Genomic DNA, 14,630 nt, shown 5'->3' with positions numbered 1-14,630 from the left:
CATTGTGAACTTGTATATTTAATTTATATTGTAAAATACTAATTTTGTTTGCTTTTTTTACATATCAGATTTCTCTTGGTAAAGGGGTTTTGTTGTTAAGTAAGTTTGAAAACTTCTGGAATAAGGGAAAAGAGATCTAACAGCTGAGACACCTGTTTACATTCTAAGCAGTATGCTAGACTCTGACATATCCTTCCATTTAATCCTCATCGTAGCCTGTGAAATGTTATCATTTGATTTCTGCAAATGGGGGAAAGTGATTCAGAAAATGATAATAGTGCAAAGTGTTAAATGCCTATGTGGACATTGTCTCAGTTCATTACAACTCATTTAACAACTCTGTGGGATATAGGTGCTCATTTTATTCCCATTTTATCTAGGAAGAAACTGAGGCTCAGAGAAGTTAAATAACTTGCTTTGTATCACACGACTAACAAGGGACTTTACACATGCGAGATAATTCCAAGACTAAATGATTTCTGCCAGGCTTTGCCTTCACGTGATGGCAAACATGTTCATTCTTTAGCTTATGTATGAAAGTGAATTCAGTACATGAAGGGTCAGTGAATGAAAGTTGAGGATAAAAGAATGTCTGAAAGCAATAACATAATTTTGCCTGCATGTTATTTTGACTCCTGGTAGTAGGCTTGATGTGTGTTTCCTTTTATTTGTTTTGAAGTATAGATACTTGGTCAAACTTTTATTTACTTTGAAATATAGCTACCTGGTCAGACTTTCATGATTTGTACAGTCCTGTACTCATACTAATACCTCTTGCAAATAGAACCAATATGATAATTGGAGTTCTGGTTATTATATAATTGTTAATAAAACAAAGGATATAGATATCACAAATCTAGAATGCAGTTACAATTATTAGACCATTTTTTACCATATAAAATAAGACTGTCGTGTGAAAGCAGAGTATTTTTTAATAAAAGCTTACATATAAATAATTTCAGTATGTAAAATTTTGTAGTCAATGACACTAGGGATTAATTTAGTATTGACTTTCAGTTATGTAATTTTAGGGCTTCTGACTGTCAGTTTCATAATGTTTGTTAGGCTTAAGCAGGATACCCGTAAAGTAGCTGATAATTTGTGCATAAATTGGGTGAAAGAGAAATAAGTTTTATTTTTTATTTATTTATTTTTTGGCTGCCCCGTGTGGCTTGTGGGATCTTAGTTCTCCGACCAGGGATCGGCCACTGGCCCATGGCAGTGAAAGCACCGAGTCTTAACCACTGGACTGCCAGGGAATTCCCAAGAGAAATAAGTTTTAGACTTCTGCTGTCATATCACTATTTTAAGGAAAATGAGATATCTTATGTAGAATTCTATTTTACAGCGAACCTTGTATATTCTGACTTCTTAGAATAGGTAAAAATTAAAAACTGACCACTGCTGGTGGGAGTGTAAATTAGTATAACCACTTTGGAAAACTGTTTGGAAATATTCTAAGGCTTATCATATGTATACTTCATGACCAAGCATTTCCAGTCCTGGGTTTGTATACAACAGAAGTGTGTATACATGTGCACCAAAAGACATAGCTAAGAATGTTCATAGCATTATTCATAATGGTCCAAACTGGAAATAATCTTATATCTATCATGATATAGGAGAATGGATAAATTCTGGTTTTTTCCTACTAGAGCAGTGAAAGTGAACAACAACGTGGATGAATCTCAGATATAATATAGAATGAAAAACACATGAGTTCATCCTATTTGTTCCATTTATATAAACTTAAATATGGTGTTAGAAGTCAGGAAGAGGGGTTAGTGAGTGGGGTGCAGGGCCTTTGTACTTCTGGTGGTTACAAAGGTGTGTTTACTTTGTGAACATTTATTAAGCCATACATTCTCAATTTTGCACTTCAGCTATATGTTATACTTCAATTAAAAAGTTTACTAATGAGTAAATGAATATAAATGAATGAGTAATAAGGGGAACTGATAGGGACAAAATACTATATACCCGAGGCTGGTAATTCTGTAGGCTTACTGACAGAGGTTAACTGTTGTCAGTTTAGCTGGGAGAAGGACTGGTTCAGCTGATTTCTTAATTTTTATGGGTTTATAGAGGATTGCAGGCAGTGGGTAGCCAAATTTAGGAAATGAGTCAATATTTAAGGTGATAATATTGCTAGAAGAAAATTAAGTAGTTAATCTACTTAAAATTTAAAAAATTGTCATAAAAAAGAAAGTATGTAATTGTGGGCATGATTGTCTACCACCATCAATAATGATTTTCCATAGGATCCTTCTAGGAATCAGCCTTGCTTAGATCATCAGAAGAGGGCTGTTTCCTTTAGCCTGGCTCCTGATTTTTTCCCCTGTCATCCAGCTGAATCACAGGTCTGGACAGGCAGGAGGCTGGGTGAGGTATGTGTGGTCATGCAAGTTTCTAGGTCTTTGTAATGTATCAGGGCTCCCAAGGGTGTCTCACAGTGACAGACACTTTAGCTGAATTAAGCTCAACTGTCAGTGTCTGATAAGGTTAAAAATATGGATTCTGGAGTCAGATCTTGACTATGCCACTTGCTGGCTCAGTAACCTTGGACAAGTTAACTTCACTTCCTGAGCCTCTGCTTCCTCACGGGTAGAACGACAATAGCAGCTCTCCAGTTGTTGTGAGAATCAGATGAGATAAGGAATGCAAAGAGCTGTCCTGCGTGGAAACTGCTCAATAAATGTCAGCTATTTTACGATTCTTCTTATCACTCATTTAACAAACATTGATTTTTAGATTTGTTGTTATTTTTAAAATTCACTTATTTCGTGATTGCTGTAGATAACTTTGAACTTTTGCTGTTGCTGTGAACATCCCTACAGCTCTCCTTAATACTTGCTTTGAAGCTAGAGCTCAAATTTCAGAAGTGATGGAGAACAGTGTAAGCCTGGCCCTCTGGAATAGTCACTTTAAATTCTTGAGTCTTTAGGTGAGGCTTTCTAAAAATCTTATATCTCAATGCTCCTTTCTTAGCAAGATAATCCCACTTTTATTGTAAGCTTGGGGTCATTTGACGTAAACCTCTGTAGCTTCCTTTCCACCCATGGGTATTGTTGACTTGTTGACCTCTATTTCTGTCTTTTCCCACTTAAAGGAGAGGAAGCTTGATATTACTTACTTAAAACTTTTTAGTAGAATCAGGTGATCTTCAAAATAAAGTAAAAATTTCTCAGCATTTTACCCAAATCCTTTTGTAATCTAGGTTCTGCTTTTATCTCTTACCACTCTGTGTTTTAGTCAGATGCAGTGCACCGTGTTCTTTTAGACCTCTTATACCTTCTTATAACTGATCTTCTGCTTGGAATTTCATCTGCTCTTTGGGACTTAGTTTCCTGTCAGTTCCTCCCGGAAGTCCTCCTTGATCTTAGTAGATACTTTTTCTTCCTGAAACTCTCAGTACCTTGTATATTTCTCTTGCTGTAGTGTTCATGTTGTATTTTAGTTAGTTTGGGCTGCTATAACAGTATACCACAGACTGGATGACATAAACAGCATTTGTTTCTCACAATGTTGGAGGCTGGAAGTCCGAGATCAGAGTGCCAGCATGGTCAGGCTCTTCGTCGGGAACTTTTCATGGTGTACGGAGGGCTGTCTTCTTGCTTTATCCTCAGAGGGCAGAGAGAGGAAGAACTCTGATACTTTCATCCCCTTTGAAGGGCACCCATCCCATCGTGGGCACCCCACCTCCCGACCTCCTCCAAACCTCTTTACCTCCCAAAGCCGTCACAGTGGGGTTTAGGGCTTTAAAACGTGAATTTTGGGAGACACAGACATTCAGTCTGTAGCATGGTGTGTTGCTATCGTTGGTTCACAGGTCTTCTGGGGGACTGTGCCTCAGTGTAGGCCCATCTGGAATCTCAAGTTTAATCAACTAAAGGACATTGTAAAAATAAATTCACTACTAAAAATCTGGTGCATGGATTCTTGGGGATAGCATTTTGGAACAAGATTCTAATATTGTATACTCCCTTTCTGGGATGTCAAATTTACCTCCTTTAAGAGAACAAAGTAGCTACTATTCATTAAAATAAGTAATATCTGAGAAATGAATTCGTTTTTAAGATATGATCAATAATTTCAGTTTATATCTTCCTGTATTTTAGGTAATGGAACTGTTGGTCCATCTGAATAAGCGTATAAAAAGCCGCCCCAAGATACAGCTCCCAGTAGAGACACTCTTGGTTCAGTACCAGGACCCTGCTGCAGTTTCCTTTGTCACAGTGAGTGTTATCTTGGAATATTTTCTGACTTACAGTAAGTTTTCTTTCATAACATTTATTAGATGTCGTCAGTATATTGGCCAGCCTAGAATTTCACCTTAGACTAAATGAAACATGAGGTGTTTTTCTTCAAAAGGACACACTGTTTTTCCACTGAGTATTGATCTGGAGGAAATGGTAGGAACAGGATAATGTATGGCCGTTTACACAGGGCAAAGGAATGTTGGTGTAATGACTTGTCAGGTATGTTGATTTACAAAAGAATGATTGATTCTTGGTAAAAGATTATGAGAGGTCAGTCTGAATTAGAAAGAGAAGGTTATTTTAGTAATTGACCAGTTGGGAAATGGCAGCCTAGGATTTAACATGGGGTCTCCTCTTAGCTTGAAAGGATTAATGTAACAAACTGGGAGAGCTGATACTGATGTGTAGTATGTAGGTTTAGGTAAGTCAAATGATTACTTTTTTCTTTTCAGTGAAAAGTAATTGCACATATGAGTACTTTATTTTCTCCCCAGCTTTATTGAGGCATAACTGACAAATAGAATTGTATACATTTAAAGTGTACAATGTGATGATTTGATATACGTATAAGTGCTTTAGACTAGATCATGCTCTCTCATATGAAGCCCATCTTAAAAGTAAGCATTTTGAGTAAGTGGGGCTGGAGTTCTTCCTGAGATATACTAGTTGGTCAAGCTGTAATAAACAGGTGATAAACATGAGGAAGGAGGATTCAATTTCTTTATTATAACAAAGCTGCCTAGGTTATTAGTCATGTGTTTTTGTTGAAATCCTAGAGTATTTCTTTCATACTTACTTGAGTTTCTCTTGTTGCATTAGAATTTTACTATAATTTATGTTAAGATGGGCTATCCTCGCCTACCAGTGGAAAAACAATGTGAGCTGGCTCCTACACTTCTTACTGCCATGGAAGGGAAGCCTCAGCCCCAGCAGGACAGGTATGCTTTCCTCGGTTACCTTATTGCCCACCTGTGAGAGTCAACAGCTGCCATTCAAAAATAGATCCACACATTTGGTTTCACTTGGGCAAATACAAAGGCTTGAGTTGAGCTCTTTGAGTTGACAGTTCTGTGTTACCTCAACATTACTGTTTTGTTAATTTTATAAATTATAAAATTTCTTGTGAGCATATCAAAAAATGTGTAGAACTAACATTTTTCTCAATCTAAATGCATTTTTATTTCGGTTAGTTATTTTGAAGCAACTGATTTTCTGTGATTGCAAAAATTTGAGATCTAATATGCTTTTCATCAGACGTTTCTGTCTTGGAGGATATAAAGTTTCAGGCAGTTTTCTTAAGGAACTAATTACTCGTTTGTATTAATATGGGAATTGGAGAGGTGAAAAGGAATATCATCCTTAGTTTCTAGGCTTAGCTCAAAACTTCTGTATCCTACCTAGCCCTGTTGTGGTGACAACCATGAAAAGAAGTTGTGGAGGAAAGATGGATTTAAATCATGTTTTCACTTCACTTTTTAGAGCATAAACATTTTTAAAAGATTGTAATACAGATATTTACAAGTAAAATTAATAGACATTGTAAACACTTTGAAATTTTCGTGTTTTAATAGCAACAGGTATAGTGAAAGAAGAAAAGAATCTGTGTTACTTAAATTCACACAGTGGAAATTTAATATTGTATTCCAAATATTGACCTGATTGATGTTTAATTTCTTTAGATTTAGAATGACTTTATTTTTAATTAAATGTGGAAAGGAAAAAAATGATTGACAGGACATGTTATAAGTTGAACTTTACCTAAGGTTTAATATTAAATCTCTTGTGGTAATAGATATTAACACTGAGCCCATATTATGTACCTTTTTCTCAGGTGTTTTTAGTGGTGAGCCAGATTGGCTAAATGTCACTTATTACTCAATATCCTGAGCGTTTAATAAGAAAGAAATAAGAATGAAATCTAGGCCACTCCCTAGATTAGGACTTTGTAAATTAGTGGTATTGAAAATGAATGGCCCTTGGTACAATTGCTACTTTTTGTTATGTGATTTTTATTTTTTTGGTTTTGTCTGTTATTTGCATGTATAAAAAACCTTATTTTTTAAATAGTTGCAATAAATGTAATTGTTTTTTCAGCTTAATGCATCTTTTAATACCAACCCTTTTTCACATGAAATACCCTGTTGAATCATCAAAATCAGCTTCTCCGTTTAACCTTGCTGAGAAACCAAAGACTGTGCAGCTGCTTTTGGACTTCATGCTCGATGTCCTTTTGATGCCTTATGGGTAAGTAAAAAAAAATAAAAACAAAACAAAGCAACCTTGTTCTTGATTGCTTTTACTGTGTGCAGTCGAGTACTCTTTTCAGTGATTCAACTTTCTCTTGAAAATGAGTGTCTCAGGTTTGCTTTGCTGCAGCCCTGACCTCTTCTGAACTCCAGCCCCGCTGCTTACTGACCTTATGGGTATGGAGCTGCTGCTGTGCTTTCAGACGTGGCCCGTCCAAGCTGAAATCAGGCTTCCCAGTAAACATAAGTTTCTCTTCTTTAACTACCATCAGTGCTGTGATGATTCTCTTAGCCTTGTAGGCGCTCAGTTATAAATTGCCTCTAGCTTTCTCTTCCTCGTTGCTGCGGTATCAGTTCCGTAAGACCTCCTTCCTCCTCCTCCCTGTGTCCTGGAACCATTCCCACTGCTGCCATCTAGTTTCGGCTCTTTTCAGCTCTTTTCATGACTTTCTCACCAGCTGCTCTTCTTCAAAACTTTCTACACTGCCACAGAGTTTCCTGATTTTTAAAACACAGATTTTATCAGGTGACACCTTAAAATCCCCGGGCTGTTATTTTCCAGTCATTACATGCACTCATGCATTTCATGTACTCTGTGTCTCCTTGCCTGTCTACATTTTAAGAGAAGACAGTTTTCTCTGCTTAGAATGCTTCCCCATCAAGAAAGAAAGGAAGAAGGAAAGAAAGAAAACAACAGGAAACAACAGCCAGGAAAACCACTTTGAAAAAGCCTCACAAATTAGCTTAGAGGCCAGTTCTGTTGTCTCTGAGTAAATCCCTGCCCTAGGCACAGGACTCTTCCTTGTCCTCATAAGGCTAAGCACCCATCTGAAGTGCCAGTTTGTGCTTTTATTGCGTTGTTGGCTTATCCCATCCTAATAGATTGGGAGCTCTTTGCAGTCAGGAGCTGTTTACTCTAGCTCTGGTTCCTGGCGTAGTGCCCACGTTGTCATCTGCTTCCAGCCTGCTCCTTTTCTAGGTTGTCCTGTCCTGCTGCCAGAGATATTCTTCTAACGTATTGCTTTCATTACATTTCTTCCGTGACCAAAAATGCAGTATACACTATGAGCATGGCATGGGGGGCTCCACATCACCTGTCCCTCCATCCAGCCACGAGAGTTCACGCTGTACGATTTCTTTCCTCTCCTTTTTGCTCTCCTCCCGCTCCTCTAATCTGGCAGCTTTATTTTCTGCACCTTCCACTACCTCTGTCATATCATTTCTTACTTCCCTGCAGTTTCTTTGTCATCTGATGACATATCATATGCTGTTGCACGTGTTGTGTTGTTATTGTCTCAGCTTGCTCCAGATGGCAGACACTCAGTCTTACACCTCCTGGTGTTCCTCTGTCTTGTGCTTAGGATGGTGTTTTGCACGATGTTAGCTGTTCAGTAGTTATTAATTGATTTACTTACTGCTGCCAGTCTTGCTATAACTGAGAAATAAATGAAAACCTCCTTTTATAGTTGTTGAATCAGGAGGCAGCCAGAATTGGCAGGTGATGATGGCTTTGGTAATTTAACTTTGAAATCCAAATTTAACTTAGGCACACAATGTACCCAAGCCAGTAGTTCCTCACATTTTTCTTACCAGTGAGAATTTGCCTTGTTTATATAAAAATATTAAAATGATTCTTTAACAGGTTTTTAAAAAAAAAATTAGATGAATTTAAGAATGGAACAAATATGGTATATAGTAATGTAGAATAATCTACTGTGCCATTAGGCTTCAGGTGTTTTCTTTAATTTTTATTATAACGGGTATTTTATTTTAATATCCAGTCTGGTAATTTGTCAGCATAGCATTTTAGAGTTCAGAGGGACTTGAATTAATATTCATATCAAAATTTTCATTTTGTAGATGAGGAATGCTAGTTTAATTGGTTCAAAATGAATTTATCAGAAATCTTATTTTTAATCTATAGAAGCTGAAAAAGAAATGGGATGATAAATTAATAACTAGCTGCAAAGCTGTATGCTTTGAACATATAATGGAAAAAGCTGGTCCTTATTATGATTTTTTTTCCTCTTTGGATCCTTTTGAATTTTTTCATTTTTGGGGTGTATGTGCTTGTATGGTAAGTGGTTTGGAGGTTTCAGTGAGTTTTCTTTTTCTATTTTTTAAAAATAAATTTATTTTATTTGTTTATTTTTGGCTGTGTTGTGTCTTCGTTGCTGCGCGCGGGCTTTCTCTAGTTGCAGTGAGCGGGGACTACTCTTCGTTGCGGTGCGCGGGCTTCTCATTGCCGTGGCTTCTCTTGTTGTGGAGCACAGGCTCTAGGCACGTGGGCTTCAGTAGTTGTGGCACACGGGCTCAGTAGTTGTGGCTCATGGGCTCTAGAGCGCAGGCTCAGTAGTTGTGATGCATGGGCTTAGTTGCTCCGTGGCATGTGGGGTCTTCCCGGACCAGGGCTCGGACCCGTGTCCCCTGCATTGGGAGGCGTGTTCTTAACCACTGCACCACCAGGGAAGCCCTCAGTGGGTTTTCTAATGCAGAAATATAAGGAGTTCAAGGAGAATTGAACAGAAATGGGAATGACTATAAATATTCTCTGCTTTGGGTATAAAACAATAGTTCCCCCTCCACCCCATTACAGTCAGTAAACCTTTGTCTGTATTTGTCAACTAAAAACTCAAAATGTAGTGAGTCCATAGTGGCTTTTAGAACAATTATTTATAGATTAAGAATGAACATAATATTTATATTCATTGTTGGTAACTGTTACAGTTCATTTGTAACCAAGTTGAGCAGATGTACTCTAATGGTTAGTTTGCTGAAGATGTAGATACCTTTTTTAGATAGCTCTAAAATTTTTCTTTATGATAAAATTTTAATTTCAAGTGTTTATTCTTCTTACAAAATTCTGTGGGAGGAAAGTATATAATTGAATGTGCTATATATATGCGTGTGTTTGTATGTGTTTATAGAGGGGTTAAATTCCTATTTCCTTTCCAGATATGTGTTAAATGAATCCCAGAGTCGCCAAAATTCATCTTCAGCACAGGGTTCTTCTTCAAATAGTGGGGGAGGTTCTGGAATACCACAGCCTCCCCCAGGAATGAGCTTTTATGCAGCTAAACGAGTTATTGGAGATAACCCATGGACACCTGAACAGTTGGAACAGGTATCACACACTGCTTGTTCATACGGAGCTTAACCCTGCACACTTGCCCCTTTGAAGTCCGTGGAAGCATGTGTCACATAATTCCAGCGTATTCAGGCTCTCTAATGAAATACGATTGATGTAATGTGTTCTCGTCATCATGTCATTTATTGGTTAAAGCCCCAGGGAAAGGGAGGAGTGGGAAATGCTCTTTAGTTTTTCTAATACTGCTTGCATATTTCAAGTATAAAATATAGCTCATTTATAAATTAAGTAACTTCTTTCATTTTAGTTTTTAATTACAGGTTTAATAATTATTGAGCTGCTTTGGTGCAGTTGAAGTACAATTTATCTTACATTATTTAGCTTTTTAGGGCTGTACATTTTGTGTAAAGTGAGGAACAAGTGACCATATGGGGGAAAAGCATGATGCCCTTTTATATTTCTTCCTGGGAATTGAAAAATTGGCATTAAGAATTTTATTCTGGATTTAAACAGGACACAGATGTTCTCTGAGCAGCTTTTAAAAAAGACTGGTGCTCTACAGAGAAGGTGCCTCACTGTGTCTGTGTCATCAGGCACCTCAGGGAAGAACAGATGAGATCAGTATGTAATTATTTTGGAATTCAAGCAACATGGGTTAGTCTTCCAATCCTTCCTTTATCTCTCCATGGCAGTCTAAATGATTTGATCCTTTTCTTTTTGGCAGTGTAAGCGATCACTGATCAAAACAGTGTTCCCAGGAAAGGGAAAAAGGCAAGTGGGCATTCTTGCCACTCAACAAATTTATAGAATGATTTGTTCAGCAAGGGCTCTATTTGATTAGATTAATATCTTCGTGTTTTATAGATCTTTTTTCTTCTTAAACCATGATGTAAGTAAGAAAGAAGGGTAAATAGTAACAGAAGCTACTCTTTATTGAGTGTGATCTATGTGACAGGCACTATGCTGAGTACTTTGAATACATTATCTCATTTAATCCTCACAGCAACCTGACAAGGTATAGAAATTGTTAGTTCCATTTTGTAAAAGGAATTGAGGTTTTGAGATTCACCACAGTCTCACTCCTAGTATTAGGCTTTGAATCTAGGTCTGTCTGAGGGCTAAAGCTATAAGTGCTGGAGAATCATTGTTAACATTATAAATTGTAATCTTAACATTAGTCATTATTTGCTGATTTCTAAGGGCTTCTGTATGCCTTTTGTCAATTTCATGATCTAGTGTTGAACAGTTTAGTTTCAAGGATGAAAGCTGTTTTCCTCTAATTTTTAAATATCTCTTTTTTTACATTTTTTTCTTTCAGATAAGACCGCTTTTATTTTTTTCAAATGATAAAGTTAGTGATAATGTAAATGTTCAAGTAATACAGAACATTATAACGAGAAATTTAAAATTACCTGGAATCCTGCCACCCTAGTTTGTCATTCACCTACAGCCTGCTCTGTGTACATGTCTGTGTACACAAATGTAATTTTACACAATACATTTTTACGTATCACATAACACACTATTTGAACTTCATTTTTTTCATTTAATAGTATATCAGGTTTTTAAATAATGTCCTTTTTAATGTCTGTATTAAATGTAATTATGTGTAAACCACATAATATGTTTTAAACTAGTCTCCTATTGCTGGACATGAGTATTGTTCTCAGTTTCCTTTGCACACTTTTTTGTGTATATCTTTATGTAGTTGACTCCCATAACTGTGGGTGCGGTAAATGCTTGCATCTTCTCTGTTGTAGCTCTTGTTGCAGGTCAGTTGTGTTGAACATGGGGAGGGAAGGCAGGCATTTTTATGATCCTTTTTAATTGCATCCTTTGTCATTTAGTTATTGTAAACTTTATCAGTCCTAATTCATATACATGAGAACTATCACGTAACTGATTCTTAAAGGTAAAGTTTCATTTTTCAGGTATATTTATCCTAAATAGAGTTATTTGTATTGAAATTCATAGCTCCTTCACATTGCATGAAGTTCTAAGCAGAATCTCTCTTCAGTCTGTGTTTCATTTTAGCCAGTTAGACTGAATACTGTTTGATTAGAATTTCACTTGCATTTGCAGTTCTTGCATATGTTTGAAATCATGTTTTTTTCAGTATGTAAGAATACTGAGGACAGAGTTAGTATGTTAACAATAGATTAGAACTTCATGGACTGTGAGTTTAGTTCTTTTTGAACTGTCAAAACAATCCATGGAGTACTTTACTTCTGATGTACCCCACTTCTACCTGGAGGCTCCAGATTTGGACTTCAGTTCAAGGCGTCATCATTTTAGAGAGGCTGTTAACCTAAGTAGGAAGGCTTCGTATCATAATGGCCTTGGAGTCCGAGACTTGGGTTTGGATTGTGCCTTCATCATTTACTAACTGTGTCTTAATCTCTTCAGCCTTGCCTCAGTTTCCTTATCAGAAACATAGGTATAATGATACTCATCTCACAGATTGTGAGGGTTAAATGAAATCATGAATATATATGGTTTAGTATAGTCCCAGGCACATTGTAAGCCTAAATAGGAATGGCTACTGTTGTTCTATTAATCTTTGGTTTATGAGCGTACTGATATGTGAAACAGATGTTTTAGGTTGGTGGTCTTGGTTTCTCTGATCAGTGGTTTTCCTTCCCTTCATTTATCTACAGTGCAAATTGGGTATAGTGAAATTCATAGAAGCTGAGCAGGTGCCTGAGCTCGAAGCTGTTCTCCACCTGGTGATTGCTTCTAGTGACACACGCCACAGTGTAGCCACAGCAGCGGACCTGGAGTTGAAAAGCAAGCAAAGGTAAACTGCTTCCCTTTTAAACTTTCGAAATTAAAAAGAGGCTAGATTTCTAAAAGCTTGCTCAGCACATATTTGTTCTTTTCAGGTTTTGTGTAGTGAGACATTCAGTTTATGAGATTGTGAAATATACCTAATTTGTATGAAAGACAGTTTGCTAAAGAGCAGAATTCTGTATAAGACAAAGAAGAAAAGCTGTTTGGAGAAGTAGTTTAAAATTGGAATGGGTTAGGATTATAACTGTAAGAATTGAAACCTTTGTCTAGGTAAGTGAACTTAAAGAACTGATGTTAAGAAAAATGTCAAAACCCGGAAGTTATTCATTTTTGATTTTTCCTCTATCTCAAATTATTTGAGATGGCTTTTAATAAAGGATATGTAGGTATTATGGTTAATATGAAAATCAGGTCCCCTGAAAAGAGGTGTTGAATAGATCTTAATTTATACAGGAGGAAATACATATAGTAAATAGGCTCATAGAAAATATTGTGTTTAAGAAATCAAATCATACACAATAAAACAGTGGTATGCCAATTTGTACCCATTGGTAAATAAAATTGTGCAACAGTTGATTACTCCATTTAAGTTTCTGTTGAAACTGCTATTCTTATGCCCTGTTGATTGACACTGTAAGTTGAAATAATTTTTGGAAAGCAGTTTGTAGTAGGTAATGAATCATAAAAATATTTACAATCTTTTATCTGAATCTTTTGGGAATTTATCCTAAGAGAATCATTCAAAAGAAGAAAAATATTATATTTAGAAAAATGTTACAGATTCATTCATTATACCATTTCCTGTAGTTGTTCAAAAAAAAGGAAACAAATTCAGATTTCCGCAATAGGTAAATAGTTAAATAAATAATGTGACCTATTTGGAATATTATATATCTGCCCAAATGATTATAAAAATAATAAAGCAACATGTAAATTGCCTCCAAGTAATGGCAAATGAATAAAGCATAGTACAAAATGATATATGTACTGATTTTAATAAATGACATGTGCAAAGACTGGAGAATACATGAAAAATTGAAGATACTTTGTTAAAAAAATCAAATTATGGAATAGTTCTTTTTTGAATTTATTTTAATGCTCAATGTAGTTAACAAAATGGGATATCTCTAGGTCCATCCACGTTGTTGCAAATGGCATTATTTCATTCTTTTTTATGGCTGAGTAATATTCCATTGTATATATGTACCACATCTTCTTTATCCATTCATCTGTTGATGGACATTTAGGTTGTTTCCATATCTTGGCTGTTGTGAATAGTGCTGCTGTGCACGTTGGGGTGCATATATCTTTTTGTATTATTGTTTTGTTGGGATATATGCCCAGCAGTGAGATTGCTGGATCTCACTGGCAACTCTCTTTTTAGTTTTTTGAGGAACCTCCATTCTGTTTTCCAAAAAATCTTCCTTTAAAACTTCTCATTGTGTTTGAACTGACTCCATTCTTTACACCATACAGTAGATTGGATTGTTGGAACTATAAATGTGGTGCTCAGTTATTCTAATTAGTTTTGGTTTTGTCTATTAAAATAATTGTATTTTCCAAAAAATAGCATAACATTGTTAAGAGGTAAAAAGTGAGTTGAGAACAATATGTAGATATCCCATTTTGTTAAATAAAAGTATCTCTTCAAATGATACGTCTGTTTCTTTATCTACCTGCCGTGCCCATCCAACTATTTTACATGCATAGGAAAGAAGTCTAGAAAAAGATAGACAAAAGTTAGTGGTTACTGAAAAGGAATAGAGAGGGTTATGGTGCAGATTATAAGGAATTTTATTTTCTGTGTTATTCATTTCTGAATTTTCACAAGCATGTAATCAGAAAACGAAAACTAGAAAGGTGGCAAGAGGAAAAGTAGAAGAAACAGTGAAAATTATCCTTATTAGTTAATCACTATTAAGTTTTTAGTTTGTTTTACTAAAGTGTGTGTGTGTTTTGTCACAAATTGCTAAACCTGAAGTATTTATAGGAAGGAAACAAAGATGGAGCTTGAGGATTAGTTAGTAGCAATCAGCTGAGGAAAGATATAGGTAAATAATAAGTAGAATTATAGAATGTCTTTGAGGCTAGTGGAATTGTGGATATCCAAACAAGAGGTGGATTGATAAGCTATGAAAGAAGAGATGGATTAGAAAAACAGTCAAAGCAGCATGATAAATTATGTTTGCACAAATACAACATAGTTTGAAAGCAGAATCAATGTCAAAGGAGAGAAGAGAGTATGGT

General features: G+C 36.0%; 1 protein-coding gene across 5 annotated transcripts in view; it reads left to right on the top strand.

The window, feature by feature from the left end:
* ECPAS (Ecm29 proteasome adaptor and scaffold) overlaps positions 1–14,630 on the top strand; it is a 101,224-nt gene that overhangs the window by 31,372 nt on the left and 55,222 nt on the right. For all 5 annotated transcript variants that reach the window (XM_082403749.1, XM_082403747.1, XM_082403748.1 and 2 more), the window contains 5 exons: positions 4,119–4,235; positions 5,079–5,197; positions 6,354–6,503; positions 9,461–9,629; positions 12,251–12,390. In XM_082403749.1, the coding sequence (XP_082259875.1) occupies positions 4,119–4,235; positions 5,079–5,197; positions 6,354–6,503; positions 9,461–9,629; positions 12,251–12,390 (695 nt within the window). The remainder of the gene's footprint in view (positions 1–4,118; positions 4,236–5,078; positions 5,198–6,353; positions 6,504–9,460; positions 9,630–12,250; positions 12,391–14,630) is intronic.

This window comes from Balaenoptera borealis, assembly GCF_965194805.1.
Source record: "Balaenoptera borealis genome assembly, chromosome: 8".
Taxonomy (NCBI): Eukaryota; Metazoa; Chordata; class Mammalia; order Artiodactyla; family Balaenopteridae; genus Balaenoptera; species Balaenoptera borealis.
Note: the sequence above shows the minus strand (reverse complement) of the source record. Positions and strands in the feature narration are given on the sequence as shown.